This window comes from Myxine glutinosa, chromosome 8 (assembly GCF_964187855.1).
Source record: "Myxine glutinosa chromosome 8, kmMyxGlut1.1, whole genome shotgun sequence".
Lineage (NCBI taxonomy): Eukaryota > Metazoa > Chordata > Myxini > Myxiniformes > Myxinidae > Myxine > Myxine glutinosa.
In genome coordinates, this window is record NC_136268.1 from 105,836,454 (window position 1) to 105,862,967 (window position 26,514).

The 26,514-nt window shown below is 45.8% G+C and overlaps 3 protein-coding genes across 5 annotated transcripts in view; 2 read left to right on the forward strand and 1 right to left on the reverse strand.

The window, feature by feature from the left end:
* The window catches only part of TRMT1L (tRNA methyltransferase 1L), a 56,230-nt gene extending 49,359 nt beyond the window's left edge, over nt 1-6,871 (forward strand). For both annotated transcript variants that reach the window (XM_068125051.2, XM_068125052.2), the window contains exons 12-16: nt 388-466; nt 4,656-4,804; nt 4,945-5,022; nt 5,231-5,354; nt 5,505-6,871. In XM_068125051.2, coding sequence (XP_067981152.2) covers nt 388-466; nt 4,656-4,804; nt 4,945-5,022; nt 5,231-5,354; nt 5,505-5,763 — 689 coding nt within the window. In that variant the 3' untranslated portion in view covers nt 5,764-6,871. The remainder of the gene's footprint in view (nt 1-387; nt 467-4,655; nt 4,805-4,944; nt 5,023-5,230; nt 5,355-5,504) is intronic.
* Nucleotides 6,872-6,919: 48 nt separating this feature from the next.
* On the reverse strand, nt 6,920-13,777 carry LOC137433169 (stomatin-like). The gene is made up of 7 exons (XM_078783645.1): nt 13,703-13,777; nt 8,387-8,490; nt 8,132-8,204; nt 7,905-7,987; nt 7,598-7,801; nt 7,366-7,500; nt 6,920-7,226 (listed from the first exon to the last, which is right to left on the reverse strand). The coding sequence occupies exons 1-7, from the start codon at nt 13,743-13,745 to the stop codon at nt 7,029-7,031; spliced, it is 840 nt and encodes a 279-aa protein (XP_078639771.1). The 5' UTR covers nt 13,746-13,777; the 3' UTR covers nt 6,920-7,028.
* A 3,695-nt stretch (nt 13,778-17,472) lies between these two features.
* Nucleotides 17,473-26,514, forward strand: part of LOC137433170 (protein Niban 2-like) — an 80,413-nt gene continuing 71,371 nt past the window's right edge. For both annotated transcript variants that reach the window (XR_013624373.1, XM_078783646.1), the window contains exons 1-2: nt 17,473-17,742; nt 26,340-26,467. Coding sequence is in view for 1 of the 2 variants with exons in the window: in XM_078783646.1 (XP_078639772.1) it covers nt 17,688-17,742; nt 26,340-26,467 (183 nt within the window). In the remaining variant the exon portion in view is untranslated. The remainder of the gene's footprint in view (nt 17,743-26,339; nt 26,468-26,514) is intronic.

Consider the following 26,514-nt stretch of genomic DNA (forward strand, 5'->3'; position numbering starts at 1 on the left):
CTGTTGTTTACCAGTGATGATTAGGAAAGGATAAGCAAATAAAACATTAACTTATAAATAACATCAGTTGAGCAGTTGGGCTGAGCTTGGTTGATTAATTATGTGATTATCGTTTGACCTTCATTCATCCACAACCAGGCTAACCCCCGCTCTAGCGGGGAAAATGGCCTTAAAACGATCATTCATTCATTCATTCTTCATTCATCCACAAGACGATCATTCGTAACTGAGAACTGAATGTAAGCATAATATGTTCATCATATGATTTGTGAGCCTGAGGTTTTTGGTTCAAATATCAGAGAAATTATTTGAACCAAAGCCTTGAATTAACCACACTTTGACATGGGAAGCCAGACGACACCTTACAGTGTTTCCTTTTTTGTTTAGAGGAGCCATATCGCCAGCTTCCATGTGATTGCCATCGCAGCATGCCTGGCCGCTCTGCTCTGCTATTGGGGCCTGCTTGGTAAGATTGCCCACACATTCAACATTTGCACTCAAACGCATGTTAGAAAATTACTCCGTTGTTGGACTCTTTTGGTTCGTTATTACCTTCACCACCAAAGGTGGATGGATTTTTTTTACGTTTTCACCCGTCTGTATGTTTGTCTGTCTGTCCCTTTGTGAACAAGATATCTCAAAAAGTTGTGGATGGATTCGGACGAAATTTGGCAGAGATGTAGCGTATGTGACAAGGACAAAATGCTTAGATTTTGATGGAAATCCAGATTCGGATCCGGCTACTAGAAATTTTAAGTCATTCTTCACCATTTGGAGATCGGGTGAAAAACGATACTTAGCAGGATATCTTAAAATGTTGTGGACGGATTTGGATGAAACTTGGTGGACCGGTTGGGTGTCTGACTAGGACTATTCGATTCAATTTTGGTGAAGGTCAGGATCCAGATCCCACTCGTAGAATTTTTAAAGTGATTCTTCACCACTGAGTGATATTGGCAAAAACGAGGTTGTAGATCAGAGTAAGAAAGACTGGACTTATGGTGATTCCTTTGATTGATTTTGATTAAATGTGATTCTGTATTGTGATTTTCTGATCTACTCTGAGATACAAAACGTAAACTGTTCACCAGATGAAGGTATGCTCTCTACTGAGTGCCATTCTAGTTCTTACTTGCAAACACCCTTGCCCTACGGGCGACGAGAGTACTTGTATAGGTCCACCAAACACAGATGGTCACTTAGTGTCTGAGGAGTCTCAAAGAAACATATAAATTGTCAAGGATGGCACTGCAATCAATATGGTAATCACTAGGGTGAGTGATGAGGTGAGGAAAGCGTGGGATACAGATACCCCACTGTAATCACCACTGCGAGAGGTGAGGAAACACGAGTTGAGGAAAACGGGCGATCTGCCGCACCAACTAGATGGACCGGTGTTTGCTAATGCGGATCGATGCCATAACAATAGACACAAATAACAATGCTGGGAAAACAGGCACACCCAATTGGTCAGTGCCACGACCAATCGATGAATGAATATTGCGGTCATAGCTACAGCTACACAACCTCTATTTACTATTTTAGATTAATTACCTGTTCTCATTGAAAAAGGATAAGCACATAAAACATAAACTTGTAAATAACATCAGCAGAGCAGTTGGGCTGAACTTGTTTGATTAATGAAGAGTTTTATCATTTGAATCTCGTGCACTATTTGACTATCATTCATCCTCCAGACCATCATCCATAACTGAAAACTGAATGCAAGCTTAAACTGACAAGCATGAGGGATAGCATGCATAACTGTCAGATTTTAATGCCACTTTTAACGGAGTTAGGTTTTATCGAGCATAATTTGTCGTCAGTCTCACCCATCAGCTGTGCGGAACAAGCAGAGCATCTCCCAATGCCAAAGAGGTGGAATCAAACCTCTCAAATGTGGTTTCACTTTTTCTAAATGGGAATCGAGCATTTTGGAGACAAACAATTGCGGGTAGTTCACGAAGTCTTTATAAGGCCCTTCCACGCAATTCCTGAGACATTTGGGTGCAGCTTCCTCTTCCATTCCCTCTATGTTTATTCATTTTTCATCCAAACTTTTCTCTTCCGTGTGGATTTTTATTTTGAAATCTAACACACGTTGTAATTGGAGACTAAAATGCACATTCTAAAAATTTTTTGGCCACAAGGAGCCATCTTGCAATGAAACCAAAACAGTCTGTACACCATGACACGTGTCTGTTAACTAACTGTCTGTGTTGACTGACATTCAGCTTAACAGTTATGAATGTAAATCCAGCCAAGACCTACCATTCTGTCTCCCCCACTCCTTCTCTACGCCTCTCTCTCTCTTTCCCTTTTTCTCTCTTCTTCTTTTTCTCTGTCCTTTTTCTCTTTTTCTCTCTTGTGCTCTCCTTCTCCCTCCTACAAGACCAATGTGATGAGTTGCAACCTATTCCTCATGAAATGACCAAATTTTGTGACCAAGTGCAAAAAAAACCTTCCTAGTTTAGGCCACATAGGAACTGCCTGGAAACAGTCAAGCACCAATAATCTTACGAGTTTATTGCCTTTTATTTATTTATTTATTTTTGTATTCAAAGACGAGGCTCATGGAAAAGCTAGGACGTTGAACTGATCAGAACACAAAAGTAGAAAGGAGGAAAACACCAACAGCAGGGTTGAAGGTCAAAATAGTGGGAGACGTGGTCAAATAAGGAGTATGCACGGGTTGGACAAGATGGATACAGAAGCAAACTCTCGGGAAGGAAAAACTGAAATTTTTTGGAAGGAAGTGGGTTTGGTGTGGGATGGTAGGGGTTAACGAGGGTAGTAGAGATCATGGTTTTGGATGTGGGGGGCGGAGGGGAGAAGTGAGTGATCCAAGAGGGTGGTGAACAGCTTTTTTTTAAGACCAGGAAGGAAGAATGTGTTTGTAGAAGATGTGAAGTTGATTCCACAGGTGGAAAAAGGAGGAACAAATGAGTTGAGGTGAGCAGTGATCCTGGATTTAGGTAGTTGCACCAGAAGGGGGCTTTTGGTCGACCGTGTGCAGCCTGCAGAAACCTGGGACAGGGGGACAAAACCAGAAAACAGGTGGCAGAAGACAAAAACCAGCAACCTGTCCGATGTGAAAGTGATAGGCTCATACACTCAGCTTCATTGCGGGAGATTCTAATGATCTTGAAGGTCTTGGTTTCCATGGCATCAAGCTGAGCAAGATGTGAGGCAGTGGAGCCAGCCTAGAGCGGAGAGCAGTACTCAATCAAACTGCGGATAAAGGCCTTGTCAGTGGATTGGAGTTCAGGTGTGGCAAGGAAGGACTTTGTACAATGGAGGATGCCCAATCCGTGACTGGCTTTGGAGGCCAATGTTGAAATGTGGTTTGCCCAAGCAAGATCATGGCTGATAGTGAGACACAATAGTTTTAGTCCAAGCAAGATCATGGCTGATAGTGAGACACAATAGTTTGTATGACTAAACTTTCTCAAGAGGATTGTTAATAAAGTATAGGAGGATTTGCCCAGACGGTCCTTTTGGAGAGAGATATGGTGAAAGATTTGTCAGGATTGAAAGACATATAAATATAGTTTCTCTTTTTTTTTTTTTTTTTTTTTTTTTGAGAGAAGACAACCCAAAATAGAATAATTCTCTCCATAATTACCCTTGCCTGAGGAGAGGGTGAGAGGGTATTGTATTTGCCTCAGTTTGTTTGTTTGTCCACATAGAATGTGAGTATGTGCATTAATTACATTCAACCCTTTAGATCCCTTAGAGCTTTTAGAACCTGAAGACCCTTTGAAATCCCAAAAAACCTCTATAACCCAAAGACCATTTAAGACCCCTATCAACCTTAAGACCACCAAGACTCTTTATAACACTAAGACCACAAAGACACCTGAGAACCCGAAGACCCAGAGAACCCAAAAGACTTGCGAATACCCAAATGACACAAGACCCCAAAGACTGTGAGACCCAAACGACCCCGAGGAACCAAAAGACAAAACCACACAAACACGTCCTGGTGAGGGCCTGCAATCTCTGATTGCTCTTCCTTGCTTTTAATTGGAACGCTTGCTTTCTTTTCTTTTATGTCCAGAGATGTCCACACTGATTTATGGTTCTCTACTTGCGTCACGTCATCTCTTGAATACTGCACATAAATGTACAGCCATGATACTATTGCTGTGTGTTAAATAAAATGTAGAAAACATGTAACAACAGAAGGTGACAATTATTATACCCATGCTTTTTGAAAATTTTATATGGGCTCTGTCCGTCTTTTTCTGTCTGTCCGTCATGCTGTCTCCTCCTAAATGTTTGGGCAGAAAGTCACCAAACATGGTAGTTATGATCACCACATGACACGAAGGTGCAAGAGGTGCGTCATTTTTGGGCATGCCCCCTAGGGTCAAAGGGTCAAACACCGAAAAATCCATTTCTGGGCAGATTTTAAAGTGAAACTTTGTATATGCAATCAACATGAGGGGACACGGATGAAATATGTAACGAAATATGACTTGGGGTCACGGATCAAAATGGAAGAAATTTTTTTAACTCAAAATTTGATATTGCATCATTCCTGGTGGAGATTTTTGTCATCTTTCATTGACTTCACTCTTGCAGGAACTTTTGAGGGTTCCTTGCCACCAATTGTCTATACCTATTGTACAAGTTATTCGCCTGTCCCGCAGGGCTGGTTCCTTGTACAATGCCGGTTTCCTGCGGCAAATGCTGGTTGAGGCGGAACGGAGCACACTTCCCGATGTGCAGCCCCTCCTGAAAACCTTGTGCTCCGAGGTGGAGTGTAACCAATCGAGCCGGAATCAATCAAATGTAACAGGTAATTATGGTTGGAAGAGGGATGCGAAAGTTGTACTTTGGCCTATGTGACCAGATTTTGCATATTTTTTTCTAAATTGCCCAAGCATTGAGCTAATTTATGAATCGAGTACAGTTACTCTGTAACTCATCTGCTTACAGGAAATGTGAGCACATCTCCAGGACAGGAATCTGAAAACTCCTCCAGCGTCACCTTCAACGTGCTTACCGAAACGACAGGTGCACTGAGAGTTTAACTTTACACTCAGTGGTGCAATTTGCACCACTGAGGCATTTTGATAATTTGACCCTTTGCTTCCTGTGCTGTCGGATGGGGGATTGATTGTTCACTTAGAGGGGGCAGTGGGAGAGGAGGAGAAGGGGGGAGGCAGAGGGTTGGAAGAGGTGGTGGGGGCATGACTGCCATATCCTAATCTTGCTCTTCCAGGAAAGCGGAAGCAGGAGGCATCTGTAACCTTGCAGTCCAAGAAACCTCGTGGAGAGCCCTCTGATCACCCGGCATTTTACTACAGCTTACCCCGGCACTCAGAGAAGAACGGAAACTTGCCAAGGTGTGCCTCTGCACCTTATACATGCAGCTCCTCAAGCTGTGCACATTGCACTCGTGTTTATAACTAAAATCTCCTTCCATCAAGCTTTTATAACATGCCTAAGGTGATGGAGATTTTTGTAAATCATTTTTGTTTGTCTCATTCTTCCAGGATGAATAAATTCTTGTCTACGTTGGTGGCGGAAGGCTTCCGTGCGAGCCGCACGCACTTCGAACCGCTAGCCATACGCACAGATTGTCCCCTTTCCCGTTTTCAGACCATCCTGCAGGCACACAGCCAACCACAAAATTGTAAAGGTCTAGAGGAGGGTAAATTGACGCAAGGGAAAGGCAAAGTGGTCGGCTGCCAGTCGATAAAAGCAAAGCCTGTCGAGGTACGTAGTGGGACGGCGAGCACTGAACTCCCATGAAGGTTTGGCTCAATCCTTCTCGAATCTCCTCGAAATACATGGCACACGTTCAACGCGACATTAGAAATGCCCAGGGCAAGTGAAAATGTCACCATACGGTGCATATCGATTTGACAAGCAAAATGCCTTTTCTTTTATTTTTTTACAAATGCCAACTAAACCTTGCACCTTGTTTTTATGTTTGCAATTGGCTTGTTTATTCCACTGCAGTGTTAGTCACCTGTTGCAAGAGTAACCAGTGAAGGCCTCCTTCAAGAGGCAAAGTAAACCGGATTCGCACGAGTTTGGTCAGTTTTACTGCTCTGCTCGTCCGTGTTAGTTTTGCAAGCACTTTTGATAGTTATTCAGATGTTGTTGCAATTCCTTGTTTGAAAGGTTGGATCAAGCTCTTTTGAGCTATCTCGACGACGCTTCCAGGTCAAAGTTCGGCATCGTTGGTAGTGATGCTCCAAACCCCATTGCCGATGTGATCCAGGCAGCCATTTGTGGTTGCCGACCACCGTGAAATTTTCCTTTCACCGTTTGGGTTTGTCTTTCATGCGAATCCTTGAACTTGTACAGGTTGTAAATTTTGGACACGTTAAAAGTGAGTCCCACTCCCCCCAACAGGATGAGCAATTTTGAGTTTGTTCGAACGAAGATCGTTTTAAAACGTCTGGAGGAATTCATGTCATAAAATCTGACAGGGAAGTTGTTTAATTTGGAGACTTGTGGTTGAGAGAACATGTGGTTGATACACCTGGACGGTAGCAGGTTTTCATTCAGCTTGGTGACAATGCGGAGTAAAACTCTTATGTGATTATCAATGGCAGGAAGTGGTTAAGGCCAAAAGAAAACTCATTTGGTTCCGTGATTCATATGATAAACTATTCAATGCTTTTTGTACTTTCCAAAAGCTTGTGACTGAGTTTTAGCTTCTCATTCGCCATGTTTCATGAGCGGTGCTGTGCCTTCCACAAGCGATTGAACCGTGTCCTCCAAGTGCTAAAATTTGAGGAATGTTTATATTTTAACTTGGTGTTATCACATTTACCATTGTTGTTGTTTTTTACTGAGTAAAGTTCAATGTGATGTAGGGGGAACATCTATTTACTACTACTGAAACCGAGGTTCCTTGCCCACCTTGTGCATATGGAATATATAAATGGCCGCTGTATATAATTAGGTAAAGGCCTTTATTGTTGAGGGGATGGAATAAGGATGTGGACATGTGGTGGATAACTCCGTTTCTGCAAACATTTGTTGCATGAAGACTAGGTCTGAAGCTAGGCCGCCGGCTTCTTCCAGAAATTGTGCATGAGCTCCATGGGTAGTGGGAATATAATGGTGGAGTTTTTCTCTGAGGCGATACTTGATAGAGTTTGCAGGTACCGGAGTTGGAGGGCAGCTGGGGCTGTGCCCAGGACGCTGGCAGCCTCGTACAGTGCCCGGGAAGCATTGACCTCACCCTCTGCTGCGATCACCTTGAAAATGTGCACACCGGTGTCACTATAGAGGTCAACGAATTGAGTCATTTTGACTCTAACGAAGTCTATTGAATCATGAGTTTGAATGTTCAGTTGGGTTTAATGCCACGACCATTGCTCTTTCCAAATCGCTCACCTTGGCTTTCGCTTCTCTTGTGGCCTCAGCCTCAGCAGCCATGACCCGCTGAAGCTGTGGAGGTAATCCTACATCCTTGATCTCCACCCGCTCTACCTGTATGCCCCATGGTTCGGTTGCTTCATCCAAGGTCACCTATAACACACAAATGTACGGACTTTGTCCAGTGCTTCAGGTGGCATTTTCTTATTTGATGCCAGAAAGCAACTGTTAGATTTTACATGATGATTACCTGCAGGCTTTGTGCGATAACCTCTCTCTCAGAAATTATTTCTGTTAGGCTGCGAGCACCCAGCGCATTCCGCAGAGAGGTCTGTGCGAGGAGACGTGTGGACATGTCGGCATGAATTATGTTGGATACCATGGCAACGGCATCTGTGATACGGTAGTACACCACAGCATCCACGCAGACGGTCACAGCATCTCGAGTCAGAACCTGGGGTCCGACATTGCACGGACAGATTAATAAGGTTACATCGGAGGTGGTTCATACTACAAGTGAAAAGTGCTGTACCTTACAAGGTAATCTATGTCCTTACATCTTGTGTTGGGACATCAAATGAGATTGTTCGCATGTCCACTTTTATGAAATGATCCACAAAGGGCAACACCCACAGCAAACCTGTGAATAATGATCAGAGATGCTGTGATACGGTTGAGGGACAAACAGGACAGGAAGTTATACTCACACAATCGAAAGGCAGAGTGTTGGGATTTCAAAAGTATCTGCTGTATTGCATTTTGTGAATACCCTAAATTGCCATACCTGGTCCTTTGGGGCAGTCAGGAATGATTCTGCCCAGATGGAAGATCACGGCTTTCTCATACTCCTTTACTATCTGTGTGAGAATGGGACACTGTATGTATGCGGCATCCGTTTATAGGGTTGTTGACGTCGTTTCACCACGTGACATTGTACGTTAAAAAAAAAGAAAAAGAAGATATTGCAAGAACCTCTTTCAGCATCACACTTTCAGCCTGTACAACACTTTTCCTTAAAGGTAAGGAAGAGTTTATTTACCTTGATGCAGTACCAGACTGAGATGGGGAATGTGATTATGACCAGAATGAGACTGAATATGGGAAGTAGAATATCCCAGTGGCTGGTTTCACCTTGAGAATCGTCTGGAACGCACACGCACACCGGTTTCAGGTAAGACCATTTATTATTTTAACAATTTAAACTGGAGTGAAGTCGATGGCACGCCATCGCAAATCCCCACGCGTCTCGCCTCAAAAAAAGTTGAAAGATGGCAAAACGTTCCATCAGGAATGACCCAATATCTATTTTTTTCTCATATAGATCCCTGTGACCCTAAGTCCCCACAACCTGGGGCATGAACCGGGGGTCAATCAAAGATATCACTACATATTTTGTGTGTCCCCCAACGTTTATTGCATGTACAAAGTTTCATTTTAAAATGTTTTAATGCATGCCCAGAATGGCAGGCATGTCTTGTTTTTTGACCCTGCCCAACAGACAGGGCCGAAAATTGGTGATCATAGCTACCAAGTTTGATAAATATGTCTGCCCAACCATTTAGGAGGAGATAGCATGACAGACAAGACCAGATATTTCCTCCTTCCTTCCCCCTAAAAGCATGGAGATAACGAGTGGACACTCCCTTCCCTTCTCAGTTTATAGGAGCTCGGGTCGGAGTATGTGCACCGGAGTAAGGCCAAAGTACTTGCTGGTCTGGCTTTAGTTGGCCACTTAAGGCCAGTATTGGGGTATAACCAGAGGTAGAACCGGATTGGGAACCTCTATGGAGGCTCAAGAACTGTTAAATGTCAATTTTGGAGTTTTGGTGACATCCGTGTTTGCTCAGTTATAGTATGATTCCAGGCATAAAGAATTGGTAATATGGCCGTTTATGCTTCTGCTACTCCACCATTCACAGAAGAATGCAGTCCGTGTCCAATGAGAGGCATTCCCAAAAGAAACGAATGCGAGTTCCAGTAAAATAAAAAACTAGCATCGATCTCACAATTTATACAGCTCTATGAGACACTGCACTGGCCTCTGGCCAACAGGGCTCTCAGCTCTGCGCTGATCCTGGGGCAGGCCTGTGGCCTACATGGCTCTCAGTTCTGCGCTGATCCTGGGGCAGGCCTGTGGCCTACAGGGCGCTCAGCTCTGCGCTGATCCTGGGGCAGGCCTGTGGCCTACAGGGCTCTCAGCTCTGCAGTGATCCTGGGGCAGGCCTGTGGCCTACATGGCTCTCAGTTCTGCGCTCATCCTGGGGCAGGCCTGTGGCCTACAGGGCTCTCAGCTCTGCGCTGATCCTGGGGCAGGCCTGTGGCCTACAGCTTACAGGGCTCTAAGCTCTGCAGTGATCCTGGGGCAGGCTTGTGGCCTACATGGCTCGCAGCTCTGCGCTCATCCTGGGGCAGGCCTGTGGCCTACAGGGCTCTCAGCTCTGCGCTGATCCTGGGGCAGGCCTGTGGCCTACAGGGCTCTCAGCTCTGTGCTGATCCTGGGGCAGGCCTGTGGCCTACAGCTTACAGGGCTCTCAGCTCTGCTGTGATCCTGGGGCAGGCCTGTGGCCTACAGGGCTCTCAGCTCTGCGCTGATCCTGGGGCAGGCCTGTGGCCTACAGGGCTCTCAGCTCTGCTGTGATCCTGGGGCAGGCCTGTGGCCTACAGGGCTCTCAGCTCTGCGCTCATCCTGGGGCAGGCCTGTGGCCTACAGGGCTCTCAGCTCTGCGCTGATCCTGGGGCAGGCCTGTGGCCTACAGGGCTCTCAGCTCTGTGCTGATCCTGGGGCAGGCCTGTGGCCTACAGCTTACAGGGCTCTCAGCTCTGCTGTGATCCTGGGGCAGGCCTGTGGCCTACAGGGCTCTCAGCTCTGCGCTGATCCTGGGGCAGGCCTGTGGCCTACAGGGCTCTCAGCTCTGCGCTGATCCTGGGGCAGGCCTGTGGCCTACAGCTTACAGGGCTCTCAGCTCTGCCGTGATCCTGGGGCAGGCCTGTGGCCTACATGGCTCTCAGCTCTGCGCTCATCCTGGGGCAGGCCTGTGGCCTACAGGGCTTGTGGCTCTGCGCTGATTCCGACCTTCCCGGAACAAGGGTGAAACTGGCAAGGTAGTTTGGGATACCTGTTGAAGCTACCTGTTTTTGCTGTTGCTTTGTTGTATTTCTTTACAGCTGTTAAAACTGCCTCTAGTAAGAGGTTGCTCCTTGAATAAATTGTTAGGCCTTCTCTAAATTGCCACGGTAGGTTTTATATTTGTACTCACATTTTTTAAAGAGCGATGGTCATTAAGTGAGTTGTTGGCTATGGTCGCTGTCATAGGTGAGGCATGATTGGCATTGACTTCATAGCAACTTAAAAATAGACAGCAATGAAATGGCACCACATAGGAGAGTGCACACACCTCGCGACCATCACCTGAATGAGCTTTGCAAATAATAATGCTCAACAAATGGTCATTTTAACAACACAATGCAAGAAAGCTATATTCTATTCGATCTATTGGATAAGTAATATCTGTGCAGCCAATCACGATCGCGATTGACCACCATTCGAGGTACAGATGGTCACGTGTTGACAAAAAGAGCTCCATTTGGAGGGAGCCGTGTGGCTGTGCTTGTAGATTGCCTGCATTGCCATCGCCTTGCTCTTCGACTAAACTTACTGCAACGTGATAACTCTGCTGTCAAGCTACTTTAGTCCCCAGCAGCCTCCCCCCTAATACGTCGCTTCATGAATAGTACTCGTTCTATAAAACCAATTTTATTTTTAATGAATTCTTATGGCTATAGATACATTATAGTTCCATTTCGATTTGCAATAGTTCACAACTTCAGTAGCAAATTTGACTGACAAAGGTCTCTCCCTTCCTCTCTCTCACTCTTTCCCTCACTCTCCTCCTCTGCCACTCTCTCCCCCCTCTATCACTCTCTTTTTCCCTCACTCTCACTCTCACTCTCTCTCCCTCTCGATCTTTCATCTCACTCTCTCATCTCATCTCACTCTCTCTCTCTCTCTCTCTCTCTCTCTCTCTCTCTCTCTCACTCTCTCACTCTCACTCTCTCTTTCACTCCCTCTCGATCTTTCATCTCACTCTCTCTCTCCCCCTCTTTCTCTTCTTCTCTTCTTCTCTTCCTCTCTTCCTCTCTTCCTCTCTTCCTCTCTTCCTCTCCTTCTCTCCTTCTCTTCTTCTCTTCTTCTCTCCTCTCCTTCTCTTCTTCTCTCCTCTCCTCTCCTCTCCTCTTCTCTTCTTCTCTCCTCTCCTCTCCTTCTCCTCTCCTCTCCTTCTCTTCTTCTCTCCTCTCCTTCTCTTCTTCTCTCCTCTCCTTCTCTTCTTCTCTCCTCTCCTTCTCTTCTTCTCTCCTCTCCTCTCCTTCTCTTCTTCTCTCCTCTCCTCTCCTTCTCTTCTTCTCTCCTCTCCTCTCCTTCTCTTCTTCTCTCCTCTCCTCTCCTTCTCTTCTTCTCTCCTCTCCTTCTCTTCTTCTCTCCTCTCCTTCTCTTCTTCTCTCTCTCTCCCCCTCTTTGTCACTCCTTGCTTTTTCACTCTCCCCCCCTCTCCCTCTCTCTTTCTCACTCCCCGCTTTCTCACTTCCCCCCCCCCCCCCTCACTCTCTTTCTCACTCCTTGCTTTTTCACTCTCCCCCCCTCTCCCTCTCTCTTTCTCACTCCCCGCTTTCTCACTTCCCCCCCCCCCCCCCCTCACTCTCTTTCTCACTCCTCGCTTTCTCACTCCTCACTTTCTCACTCCCACCCCCTCTCTCTCTCTCTTTCTCACTCCTCGCTTTCTCACTCGCTTTCTCACTCTCCCCCTCCCCCCCTCTCTCTCTCTCTTTCTTTCTCACTCCTCGCTTTCTCACTCTCCCTCTCTCCCACTCTCTTTGTCCCTCCTCGCGGTCTCACTCTCCCTCTCTCCCACTCTCTTTGTCCCTCCTCGCGTTCTCCCTCTCCCTCTCTTCCCCTCCATCTCTCTCCCTCTCTCTTTTCCTCTCGCTCTTTTGCATGCTGAACGTTTTGTCGTGGAGGAGTCTGTCGTCAGACATATTAAAATACAAAGCGTTTATACATCTGGCTTGCATGAGGCTTGGTTGTGCTCCCCCCATAACTTGGAAGTGTTGGAAATCACACAAGATACAGGTACCATATGATATTCTCACAATCTACCATGATCCTTGTAGCAGAGCGTTGGTGATGCTGAAGCAGTCCCTGGGTTACAATTTCTGGTCGGGTCACCATTCCGACTCAGTAGTCAGAGCGGGGATTTGAAATTGGGTCATGGTGCCGGCGATAGGTCGCCTACTCTTTAACATCCACCAACTAATGGTGGCAGATGTGAAGTCAGTTTAACGTCCCTGGGATTGATGACACACACATTTATGAATCATGCTTCTTGTGAAACATCGGGATGACATTTTATAGCTGGGTCGAGATTCACCCCCAGGCTAGACAGCTTAAAGTGGAGTGTGTGTACCTCTGTGGTCTAGGGCCTAGAGATCAGCCTTCAAGAAGGATTACCAGGTGGTATGCTCCACCTATTATCCATCACTACCTCTATAAGTGCAACAGAGGAGGTAAAATAATAAATCTCCATCACATGACGATATTTTGTATACATTGAGGACGAGTTGAGAGGTGCTGAGGGATGATAGTCCGGCTTGGTATGGCGTCTTGATTTAGAAGGCAGCCTGGAAAGTTATTTTCTCTTGCATCATGTCTCAGGTTGAGGTCTGGAAACTCGAGAAACCTCAGTTGTACCAATGGTCAATCCTCTAATAAGATGGAGCACTTCCTAGGCAGTCATTTCGTGGACAAAGTTCGAACGGGACATTTGGAATTAGGTCTCACAAATCTCACAAAAATGAGGAGCAGGTTTTATACTTCACTTTTTATCATCAGATGGAGCTATAGATTTTCTGTACCTGCGTGTCCGTGTTTTTACAATTGTATTTACCGCATTCTTAGACATATAACATGGACAAAACAGCGTCACGCGTACAAAAGGTACTGCAGGTAAATGTGCTAACTCATTTCACTCTCACCATGACATTTGAACTTATTGAAATGTATTTCGGCACGTTATCAGACGTCGTGACGTCATAATCGCAACACATTGCACAGCTGTGGATATTTGCACAATTCCCCCCAAAAGTAAGGGTAGTAGCCTATACATTTCCACTTTTTCATCTCACAGTAGTGAAGCTAGGGTGTATATAACATCTCGATTAAACCTGTGTGAATATGTACCTGGACTATATAAGCCCACGACTATATGTACCTGTACCTGGACTATATAAGCCCAATAAGCCCACGTGTCACCCACCTTCGACCCATAAACTTGCATATTTAAGAATAATTTGTTTCGCTCACCTGGAGCTCGAACCCGCGTGTCCTCGCTCTTGCGTCCCGCCATGACCGCTGTCAGCGGCGAGTTGCGTACAGGTATGCATTTATAGCTCTATTTATACCACTCCAAATATGTGGCCTCTGTGGCTTCGTATAACCGGAGGCAATGCACTGTTTTCCCGTATCCTTCGCCATTGGCTAATAAAGCGGGACACGGTGGGCTCAAATTGATTGGGACGTGTATCTATTATTTCTAATCCTTGATGTTCTGTATAAAGTTTCTATCCATGTTCAGTATAAAGAACATTCGACGCAACGGGTCCTAAAGGGCACATTGGGAATGGAAGGGAATTCAAGAAAGGATAAATAAATTGAGAAGCTACATAAGAATAAATTGAAGAAAAAATTAATAAGTATAAAATTTTAACTACCTCTTATAGTTAATATGTAGTTCTGTGATTTTGTATTGATACCCGTACATCCTAAATTCAATCCATAATAATAAAAGGCAATGCCCGTCCGTCCGTCTGTCTCCTCCATAACTCCAAAACAATGAAACCTAGCGGCCCCAAACTTTGCAAGCATACACCTGGACCTCCAAATGGGTGAATTCAGTGATTCAGTGCAAGGCTGAAAACTGGGTGTTTGGGTGTGTTATAACACCCTTTTTGAAGATGATTAACGAGGTGCTCATAAGAAAAAAACCCGATTTGGTGGCTTACCAATATGGCAGCCCACCATCTTGGTCATCCCACTGCACCTTGCTGGGTTCTTAAGCCGCCATTTTGTTTCTGCCTATTCAAACGTGCCTTGCCTTGGAAACACGATCGATTAATTATCATTACATAATTTAAGCATATTATGAATTTGGGGTAGAAGGGAATATCTAGATCTAGGTCGCTCTGTGTAGGTATCATGCTTCGTCTGTCGTGGGTAGCTAGAACCACCTCGATGTAAATAAGTAGAGAACCTGTCTAGACCGAATGTCCGATTAAGTGTGTACCTGTGATCAAACGAGGATGATCCGGCGATAAATAGTTATAGGGAATAAGGATAAGACTCAATTGTATGTGAAACCTGTGACCTACCCTTTGTCCCTTATGGCAACGCACTCTTGTAGACATTAGATAGGCCCTTAGTGCACACATTAATTAAATCCTCCCCCTCCCTCCCTCCTTACAATGACTGACCATAAGAACTGACCGGAAAGACAAGCAGGCAGCGACCACGCAGTGGTACACCATGGTAGAGGAACATCGTGCCAGGCATGCTGGGAGCCACGCCCAGGAGAACATGTGATTGGTCAGGGAAGGGACAAAAAGCTTCCCCATGATTGGGAGTAAGGAAGGTGAAGGAGCGACACACTGATTGGCCACCGACCGATGACAACTTGGCCAATCAGTGCGGAAGGCGCTAACATTCGGCCAGTCGGTGTGGAGGGCGCGAAGGAGGACGCAACAAGCGACGCGCTGATTGGAGAAAAAGCGCCAGAGACTTCGGAATACCGCAAGTAAAACCCCTCGCTCGCCAGCATTTCTCTTCTCTCTCTTCCCTTGCCTTCTCGTCCCTGGTTCCTTCCTGCCCAGAGCTCTTCCCTTGGCCTCTTGCTCCTGACTGTCCCTTCACACTGGGCCTTCTCTTGCTTCGGACTTTGGTGGAGGAACAAGCAGTTCGAAAGATGGTGGAGAGAAGGAACGCCGTCGATTCTATTCCCTGCGTTGGTGTGCGAACAACGAGCATACGGGCGAGGCTTGCCGTGCAGCGGTGTATCTGGGCCTGGTGGAGCGTGAACGGGGGTGGAACGAGGCCGACTTCCCGCCGACCGGAGCTGCGTCGATCGACGCGCTCGAGCCAGACGATCCTTGACACTGCCAGACTGAGATAGGCTCGCATTCGCAAACACAACAAAACGTTAATTTTCATATTCTCCCATTTGTCTTGTATTTGAAATCTGTGCGGGGACGTCCCGATATATGGGTTTACTTATTTATCAGCACGGTTCCATTGTTCTCGGGTTCCGTAATAAATATTTCTTTCTTGTACATTTTACATCTTTTTTTTTTGGTTGATTTATTCATTGATTTCAGGTTGAAGACGCCTGCGGCCGTGGAGGTAAGTCGGCATAGTTCATCCCGACTCGTGTATTGGTTCGCCATCAATTGGGAGAAAACGCCTCCATTAAAGCTCGAGTCCATCCGCGATCCCCCGGTCTTAACCGAGGGGTAATCGCGCGACATTATCATCAAAATCTGGATTCGGATATGAGAATTTGATGCTGTAGACTAAATAATGTCCAAATCTGGAGTGAAATCTGACCAAATTTACCATATCTAGCGATTGGTGAACGATTCACCATATCTAGCCACCCTCCTTCCCTTCTCTCTCCTCCCTGCTCCTCCTCCTTCTCCTTTCTCCTCCTCCCTCACCCTCCCTCCTCGCTCCTCCTTCCTCTCCCTCCCTCCTCTCTCTCTCTCCCTCCATCCTCCCTTTTCTCTCCTCCCTCATTTCTCTCTCTCCCCTCCACCCCCCTCTTCTCTCTCCTCCTCTTCTCTCTCCCCCTCCCACTCAACTCCACTTGGCGGTATGACCCGACAGGGTTGATTGGCGGTATGACCCGACAGGCTTGATTGGCGGTATGACCCGACAGGCTTGATTGGCGGTATGACCCGACAGGCTTTATTGGCGGTATGACCCGACAGGCTTGATTGGCGGTATGACCCGACAGGCTTGATTGGCGGTATGACCCGACAGGCTTGATTGGTGGTATGACCCGACAGGCTTGATTGGCGGTATGACCCGACAGGCTTGATTGGCTGTATAACCCGACAGGCTTGATTGGCGGTATGACCCGACAGGCTGGATTGGCGGTATGACTCGATTGGCGGTATGAGCCGATAGGGTCGATTGGCGGTATGACCCGACAGGGTCGATTGGCGGTATGACCCGATAGGCTGGATTGGCGGTATGACTCGATTGGCGGTATGACTCGATTGGCGGTATGACCCGACAGGGTCGATTGGCGGTATGACCCGACAGGGTCGATTGGCGGTATGACCCGACAGGGTCGATTGGCGGTATGACCCGACAGGGTCGATTGGCGGTATGACCCGACAGGGTCGATTGGCGGTATGACCGGAAAGGGTCGATTGGCGGTATGACCCGACAGGGTCGATTGGCGGTATGACCCGACAGGGTCGATTGGCGGTATGACCCGACAGGGTCGATTGGCGGTATGACCCGACAGGGTCGATTGGCGGTATGACCCGACAGGGTCGATTGGCGGTATGACCCGACAGGGTCGATTGGCGGTATGACCCGACAGGGTCGATTGGCGGTATGACCCGACAGGGTCGATTGGCGGTATGACCCGACAGGGTCGATTGGCGGTATGACCCGACAGGGTCGATTGGCGGTATGACCCGACAGGGTCGATTGGCGGAATGACCCGACAGGGTCGATTGGCGGAATGACCCGACAGGTTCGATTGGCGGAATGACCCGACAGGGTCGATTGGCGGAATGACCCGACAGGGTCGATTGGCGGAATGACCCGACAGGGTCGATTGGCGGAATGACCCGACAGGGTCGATTGGCGGTATGACCCGACAGGGTCGATTGGCGGTATGACCCGACAGGGTCGATTGGCGGTATGACCCGACAGGGTCGATTGGCGGTATGACCCGACAGGGTCGATTGGCGGTATGACCCGATAGGGTCGATTGGCGGTATAACCTGACAGGATTGATTGTGGTGGATCGGGCCGCGTCACTCCTGACAACAGAGGGCGCTGCTGGTGATGTTGATGCTGTCGTATCGGGACGACGATGGGCGAACACCTGAAGCTCACTGTGCCTCGGGCATTACGGGCACCACGCCTGAGCTCCCTCCCCCTCACGGCTTCTTCATCTTCACTATTCACTTTACCTCCTGTTTCGACACCTGCCTCACTTCATTGAACGACACGAACTAACGAAGCCTCCAACCACCTCGCCCTCGGTTTGGTGTCCATCATGGGTGGTGCGAGTTCAGTGCCGTACGACGTGGCCAAGCAACAGGTGGTCAGTGGTGAGTCTACCTGGGTCTTTCGGGGTCTGCGGTGTGAGTATGTTTCGTTTACCTGGGATGGCGGCTATATAGGAAGGTTGTGGTTGTTATTATGATCCCGTGGCTCGAAATGGATTTTTAAAATGTTTAAAAGGGTTTGTTACCTGCTCACTCACTGGTTCAAGCATCGTTTAAGTTTTAACCTGTCTGCGTTTATTCACTTTACTTTGAGTGTAAAAGTGTTCAAAAGCACTCTCCACCTGGCTGTATGCACGCCAGACTCGGCGCAAGAAGAAATCCAATCGGGGGGCATTAGGGTAACGGCGGGGGGGGGGGGGGGGGGGCACAAACTGCCGTTCGAGAACTCAACCTATGTTGTAAATGCTTGATAATAAGAGTTTGCCATCAACACACCAAACCAGTTACAATTTAAAAACATGCTGCAAAGTCTCTCTTTCTTACACACACACACACACACACACACACACACACACACACACACACACACACCACACCACACCACACCACACCACACCACACCACACCACACCACACCACACCACACCACACCACACCACACACACACACCACACACACACACACACACACACACACACAAAACAAAATATAGCCTACGTGCAAGCCACGTCTCTCTCTGTCTCCGTCTCTCTCTCTCTCTCTCCGTCTCTCTCTCTCTCCGTCTCTCTCTCTCTCCGTCTCTCTCTCTCTCTCCGTCTCTCTCTCTCTCTCTCTCTCTCTCTCCGTCTCTCTCTCTCTCCGTCTCTCTCTCTCTCCGTCTCTCTCTCTCTCTCCGTCTCTCTCTCTCTCTCCGTCTCTCTCTCTCTCTCTCCGTCTCTCTCTCTCCGTCTCTCTCTCTCCGTCTCTCTCTCTCTCCGTCTCTCTCTCTCTCCGTCTCTCTCTCTCTCTCCGTCTCCCTCTCCCTCTCCGTCTCCCTCTCCCTCTCCGTCTCCCTCTCCCTCAAACACACTGCAGTGTGCGCGTCATTAGAACATCATTTGAAATAGACGATATACTCCACTCTTACCGAATAAATGCACAGACCCAAAAAAATCATTCAACATTTTGCGTAATAATCATGAAAGCCAAGGCTGGCAAAGTTTGGCACCAAAGGCTTGGCTTGCGGATGGGTGGGGGTAGGGGGGGGGGGCACAATAACTTATTTGGGGGGGGGGGGGGGTCATGGCCCGCGAATGGTTGCTCGTAGTGTTTGAACGCCCATGTCATCCGTTTGGGTTGTGTAGTGTCCGAACACACCGACACCACCTGTTCACAGCGCTGCTTCGTCCTATTTCATGTGCACAGGTGAGTTGCTTGGTGTGTGACGTCATCTGGTACCGCGTGGGCGCGCCCCTTACAGTCCCAGGAACTGCAGTTGTTGGGTCGATTCATGCCTGACTGGTCCATCTGTCAACTGTTTCGGTGAAATTATAAACAAAATCTATTTTTATCCTTTTTTCCCTGAAATGTATCAGAAGGAATGAAGGAATCATCTTGACTTTGATTTAACATTCAACAATAAATGTGTTATCTTGGTCTCGTGGACGACTGTCCTGACGTCATAGCTCGGAGGTAGAGTAGTTTGGGTTCGATTCCCGTCAGGATAGATACCCTGACTATAAACTGTCACTGGCATCACAAAGTAAGTGCACAGTCTTTTTCGAGGGGACATTAATCCGGCTATCCTGCCTGCAACTGTTGGGCTGTGGATGTTAAAGACCTCCCCCCACCCCCCCCCCCCCCCCCACTCCCCAGGGCACAAGTTGTTGCCCTAAGGGACCATATTCTTATTAAAGTAAAGGATGGACTTAGGGCTGTAAGAGGGAACGGAGAGTTTAGGATGAGATAGGATTAAGTGAAGGGACATGTAAAGGAGAAAGAGATTGTGGGGGGCGAAGGGGGGCAGAGGTGTCCTCGTACCATGGAGTTTGTTGGCGCTCTGATGTGGGATGCTCGGCTGAAGATGCAGGAATTGATCATTTGTTCAGGGTGCAGGCAATAACTCGCCGCCTCCTTCATGACAAACACCATGCGATTTTTATCATCCATCAACGAATGCCAGCAGATGACAGTTTATGCCTGGGTCCGGATTCGAACCCAAGCGAGACGGGGGAGTGTACGTACGTACGTACGTACGTCTATGCCACCCTGAAAACCGAGACTTGGCAGGGTAAAAATATCCCTGAAATAACCACGAACACGATTGGGTGTGCTGGTGAGAGCAGCCACGGGTTGTACGTAACAAGTCTTTATGCGTTGTCAAAAGGAATTTTATAATGGGAAAAGTAAGGGACCTCAAGACACCGAAGGAGGCCATTTCTCCCACCTTTGCAGTGCTTTATCCCCACTAGTCAGGGCCCTTAGGGATATTTTGGGGCCGTTTGGTTCAAATTCTTCCAAAAGCACCAAATTTGGCCCAGATGTTGCCCATGCCATACTCTTTCGATTTTTGACGGGTGCCAAGACGGGCGCTCCCCCCCCCCCCCGGGGGGCCCATATTGGCGAAATACTAAATGGCCGCCACCCGGATTAGAGGAAAATCAGTTAAATAACCAAAAGGGTTGGAATCATGTATGATACCACTTTTCAGGGGTTTTCGATGTCGAGGAATCAAGTTATGATGTTATTTTGATGATTCGAGGTCAAGGTCAACCCTCAAGGTCATCTTAAAGGTCATTTTTGAGTCAAACATGTCGGTTTTTGAGTTTTTTGTCAAGATTTACGCGAGGTTCACCATTTTATGTTTCTGGGTTGGGTAATCGAACTCTGACCTTATCTATCTATAATTCCAGTAATCTCTGTGTGTTTGTTTGTATGTTTGTACGTTTGTTTGTCTGTGACCGCTGTTTCTCGACAACCACGGGTCCGATATACTTTAAACTTGCCAGGTATATTGCTGGGGACCCGAGGATGTGCCTTTTCAAGGTTTCATATTAATCGGACAATTACTTACCGAGCTATGTCCAAAAAACGATTCAACCAATCAGAGAGCAGCGAGCTATCGCGTGTGCCGAACGTGGCGGACACACTCTGCCTCGGATGGCACATTTGAGAGCGTATTCATTTATTTCACGTTTGCAAACTATGTTGGCGCTATGTTGGCGTTAAACGATGTTTTAAAACTAATTAAAACCCCGGGGGGATTGTCACTGTACTCGCAAGCCGTTCGCCGTTCGCTTTGGCGTTGCGAATAGACCAAAACATTTCATGCACCAAACCATTTCATGTAAAACGTTCGCCGTTCGCTTTGGCGTTGCGAATGGACCAAAACATTTCATGGACCAAACCATTTCATGTAAATAGAGGGGGGGGATATAATTTTAGATATAGATATAGTACGGGCATGCCCTAGTTTTTGACAATTAGAGGAAATATTTACATGTCTATTTCCTAATTTTCAGGCATATGCAGTTCATCAGTCTAATTACAAAGGTACGGATTTTGATGTTTTATGAACTGTATGCCATATCCTTGTGTTTAATTTTTGTGCGATCGTGATCCGGGTTCATGTATACATGATTGTATACATGTCATAAATATGACGTCATAGGTCATGTGACCTGGCGGCCATATTGGATTTTATGAAAACCTTAAAAATGGATCCCTGCCTTCATTTTTCGATCGATTCATTTTGAACTTTGACCACTTATAGTACGCCATGTGATTGGATGCATATCCTAATTATGACGTCATAGGTCAGGTGACCTGGCGGGATGGACCGGTATGGTCCCCGGATCATACCGCCTTTGGCGCCCGTCAAAAATCGAAAGAGTATGGCATGGGCAACATCTGCGCCAAATTTGATGCTTTTGGAAGAATTTGAACCAAAATATCCCTAAGGGCCCTGACTACACCCCATCATCTTTTTCTGTCACATCACTTGTCTGATGCACATGAAGTAGATCACCACTGTACTTACTTTACTCCAACTTGACATCCACATCCTCTCATCGAAACGGTATAATACAGCCAGGGGCATACCGATCCACAACAGCTTACCCTTTTTGAGGGATACCAACCGAGGGCCCTTTCAGGTTTGTAAGCAAACTGCGTACAAGTTGGACAACCGGTTTTACATTCCCGTACCAAGAAAGGTCTGTTCGTTGTGTTTATGAAATGTGTCTCGTGAAGGATCGGTCGGTGTTTTGCAACGATGGAGTTTGTCAATAGTAACACCTTATTTTGTAATAAGCTGAGATTTATAGATTTAATTGAGCTTACTGGTTATGATGAAGTTGTTGAACCTGTATGTCCTGTAAGAGCTGTGTGCGATAATGGGAGAGAAAAAGGGAAATGGCAATGCAGATAAACTTATTTTTGAATTTGCACATATAAAAGGAAAGTAAGACAAGTGGCAAACGACTTCCTGTAATAAGGGAAGGGAAGAAGTGAAACAAAGTTTCTCAACCAAATATTTACAGAGCTATTCTTTCCACCGTGAGTGAGCTCTATTTCAAAGCTAAGGGGTCCAAAAGCTGTGGCTGTGCAGATTCCAAAGTTTGGGAAAAGCCGATTTGAGGATAGTTGAGGTGGAAAGCACCATATTCACACATTTCTGGAGTGTACTAGGGTCTGTGAGCATGCTGGTCTTGGTCTAGATCTGCAATTTCCTGGCTCTGGTGGAGGGAATGGCAGCAGTTTTGAGGGTTCTCATCCATTGTTTGGTGCCTTGGGAGACCTCATTCGTTCAATGCATGGAATTTTCCAAATTGTGTGTGGTTTCGGTGATGCACATTTATCAACTCCTGAAACTAATTGTGGCTCCTGGACCCATGGAATGAAGGTGACACTAGGTAAAGATGCTGTTCCTGCTTTAAAGGACTCCTGCCAGAAACGTTGCTTATCGTTGCTCTCCTACAGCGGTTAACGTTGCTCTCCTACAGCGGTTAACACACCTGCATCAACATTTGGTTGAGAAAATTAGTTCTTATTTATATTGTTACGTTTGTGGGGGTAGATGATGGATACGATAGTGGAGGCAGGATTGTATAGGTATAGCATGGACCGTGGACGAGTAGGAGACATCTCGATGTATTAAGTAGGGAAACTGGAGCTTAAGGTTGTTTACGTGTTTTCACACGAGGGGTGAAGCTATGGTAATTAGATAGGGGTTAAAATTAGTTTTCCCCCAGTATGTGATTACCCTCGGTGGTTTTTCCCTGCATTTTTGCAATTACAACGAGGCCGGCCATAAGACCATCCATTAAACACCAATAACAACAATTGTCCCCTGCAAGCAGGCGGAGCGGTTGGGGAAGTAAACCCCGCCCCACCAACTGAGTAAGGTAAAAGGCCACGCCCCCAGAGTGGTACAGGGGGCGTGGAAAAGCAAAGCCGGCAGGCCATGCCCCAAAGTTCGCCATTGGTCAAGCAAGGCCATGGGGTGATTCGACGTAGCTCGGCCATTGGACAGAGTGACGTTCAGAGCAGAGAAGCTTCGAGAGGAAGAAGAATCTCGTTTTTTGGACAAGAAAGACACGGGCACCCTTGTGTGTGGTCCTGGAGTTCGGACAGGAGCGCTTTTGCCGAGTCGGCAGGATATTTAAGGGTTTTTCAGACACTGCTGAGGTCGTGGTGGACTGGGTCTGCGTTGTGCTTCCCCGGACGGCAGAGGCACCCGAAAGAGGACTGCCCTCACAAAGTACCTCACGTTTGTGACGCCGAGGAACGCCATCTTGTGCGCTTCCCGCCTGTGGGGCTTCAAGTTGCGCTTCCCGCCTGTGGGGCAACGACCAGCAAGCTACTAAAAGCCATTTGGGGCCAGAGCTGAGTGCCAGCCGTCTAACAGAAAGATTTTACTTTTTTATCTTTCCCCTTGTCTGTTTTTGTGTCTGAGAGTGGAGGATCCTCAAAGTTGGAACTTAAATTGGTTTTACCCCAGCATTTATTTCATTCATTGCTTTATTTTTATTAAATCATTATTGTGGCATTTTTCATTTGTTGTGTCATGTTTCTTTGTTTGTAGGTTTGGGAATAAACCCGTGTGGCTTCTGTTCAGATAAGCACCTTGCTGCTTTCCATTCCATGTGCGCCATAAAAATAACCGCCAAGAATTAGGCTCATCGCCTCGGAAATTAAGGACTATTTCGGCTTTCCGTCACCCAGTGGTCTTAATCGCTGGGCGACACGACACTATGCTGGTATAGACTGACTCCTAGTCCTTATAAAAAGTACTTTTCAAAGGGATCTAGAGTCAAACACATTGAGTGGTCTAGCTTCATACACAGGCCAGACCAGGTTGGTCACAGGCATCTTATCCCACCCTGAAGATCATTAACGAGCCACCTGGGTTTTTACTGACAATCCAAGAGTGACCTCAGCAGTTCTCAATTAAATAGCTCGGCATCCTGAAGATTAGAATCCAAATCCTTAATTCAGCTGGAGTCAAATCCAGTGTCCTTGCTGATCTATCCATCTATACACAATGAGAGAAGTTATAAAACAAGAAGACGTCATGCGGAGCACGATACTTGCAAAATCCGCCCCCACCACCAATAATTTTGTTTTCCATTGATACAGCAAATTGTCCATTTCATCAAGATTAAAATTGACAATCTTGATCAAAGCTCAGGTCAATAGGAAGAAAAGTGACGATTTTTCAGATGAAAAATGATTTTGGAAGGTTGACCTTGAGTTGACCTTTGACCTTTTGAACTCAAAAATAGTATGTTTCCCAATTTAGTGACGATATGCAAATGCTATTCAATTTTCATGTCAATCGGTTGAGAATTGATGGCTTTTTAGATGAAAATTGATGATTTTAAAAATATGACCTTGAGTTGACCTTTGACCCTTTGACCTCAAATAGTTGATTTCCCAATTTGGTGACAATATACAAATGCTATTCAATTTTCAAGTCAAATGGATTTAAAATGGCGATTTTAGAAATTTGACCTGCAGATGACCTTTGACCTCAATCAATAGGCTTCTCAATTGGGACGACCTATACAATTTGGTGAAGTTTCGTGACGATCGCTTTTGAATTGTGACCTGTAGGCCGGTGACAAACAGACAAACAGACAGACAGACAGACAGACAGACAGACAGACAGACAAACAGACAGAGAACCACAAACGCAACCGACCAATATACTTGAAAAATCATCGATTAATTATATGCAAGTAATAAAGCACAAGTTTAACATGATGAAAACGCAACATGATGAAAGGCTGCAATTGGTGAAACTCAACTAATGTTGAGCACATCCCTCAGTTGATTCCATAAAATCAAACACCCTGCATAAAGTACTCAATAATAAGATTCCATCAAGTCAAATACCCTGCAGAAAGTACTCAATAATAAGATTCCATAAAGTCAAACACCCTGCATAAAGTACTCAATAATAAGATTCCATCAAGTCAAATACCCTGCAGAAAGTACTCAATAATAAGATTCCATAAAGTCAAATACCCTGCAGAAAGTACTCAATAATAAGATTCCATGAAGTCAAATACCCTGCATAAAGTAATCAATAATAAGATTCCATAAAGTCAAATACCCTGCATAAAGTAATCAATAATAAGATTCCATAAAGTCAAATACCCTGCAGAAAGTACTCAATAATACGATTCCATAAAGTCAAATACCCTGCATAAAGTAATCAATAATAAGAATCCATAAAGTCAAATACCCTGCAGAAAGTACTCAATAATAAGATTCCATAAAGTCAAATACCCTGCAGAAAGTACTCAATAATAAGATTCCATAAAGTCAAATACCCTGCAGAAAGTACTCAATAATACGATTCCATAAAGTCAAATACCCTGCATAAAGTAATCAATAATAAGAATCCATAAAGTCAAATACCCTGCATAAAGTAATCAATAATAAGAATCCATAAAGTCAAATACCCTGCAGAAAGTACTCAATAATAAGATTCCATGAAGTCAAATACCCTGCATAAAGTAATCAATAATAAGATTCCATAAAGTCAAATACCCTGCATAAAGTAATCAATAATAAGATTCCATAAAGTCAAATACCCTGCATAAAGTAATCAATAATAAGATTCCATAAAGTCAAATACCCTGCATAAAGTAATCAATAATAAGAATCCATAAAGTCAAATACCCTGCAGAAAGTACTCAATAATACGATTCCATAAAGTCAAATACCCTGCAGAAAGTACTCAATAATACGATTCCATAAAGTCAAATACCCTGCAGAAAGTACTCAATAATAAGATTCCATAAAGTGAAATACCCTGCAGAAAGCACTCAATAATAAGGAATACACTGGCAGAATGCAATGTTATTGAATGATATCCAAAGTTTCCATGAGTAGAGCATTATGTAAAACGCGTACAGGTGATCAAAGTGTGGTTATCAGAGGAATTGTAGTGTTTGAGGCAATAATTTTTAAACCGGAGGTTCCGGTTTGTTTAGCATTGCTAGTTTTTAAATATAGCAAGTGTAGAAAATGTATTGTTGTACTGGTATTCAAAGATGGCGAAACTCCAATAATGACATTTCGACATCTTCATGATGCGTCCTGCAGTTGTGAATGGAATGTTGCAAATCACTCGATCATTCAGTGGTTCAAAAAAACAAACAAACAAAAAGAAACACCTGTGATGATTTTTTTTTTTTTTTTTTTTACAGAAAGGGTCAGGGAGGTGATGAAGAAATTTGGACGGATTTATAAGAAGCAGTATGGAGTGGAGATTTTGAATGCTGTCCAGTTTGAGTTAGAGTCAAGAGAGGTACAACCTCAGCTGCTGCAGCGCAAGGTGCTTTGGGTTGCGGGTGATTCAGGGAAATTGACGGAGATGTTTGG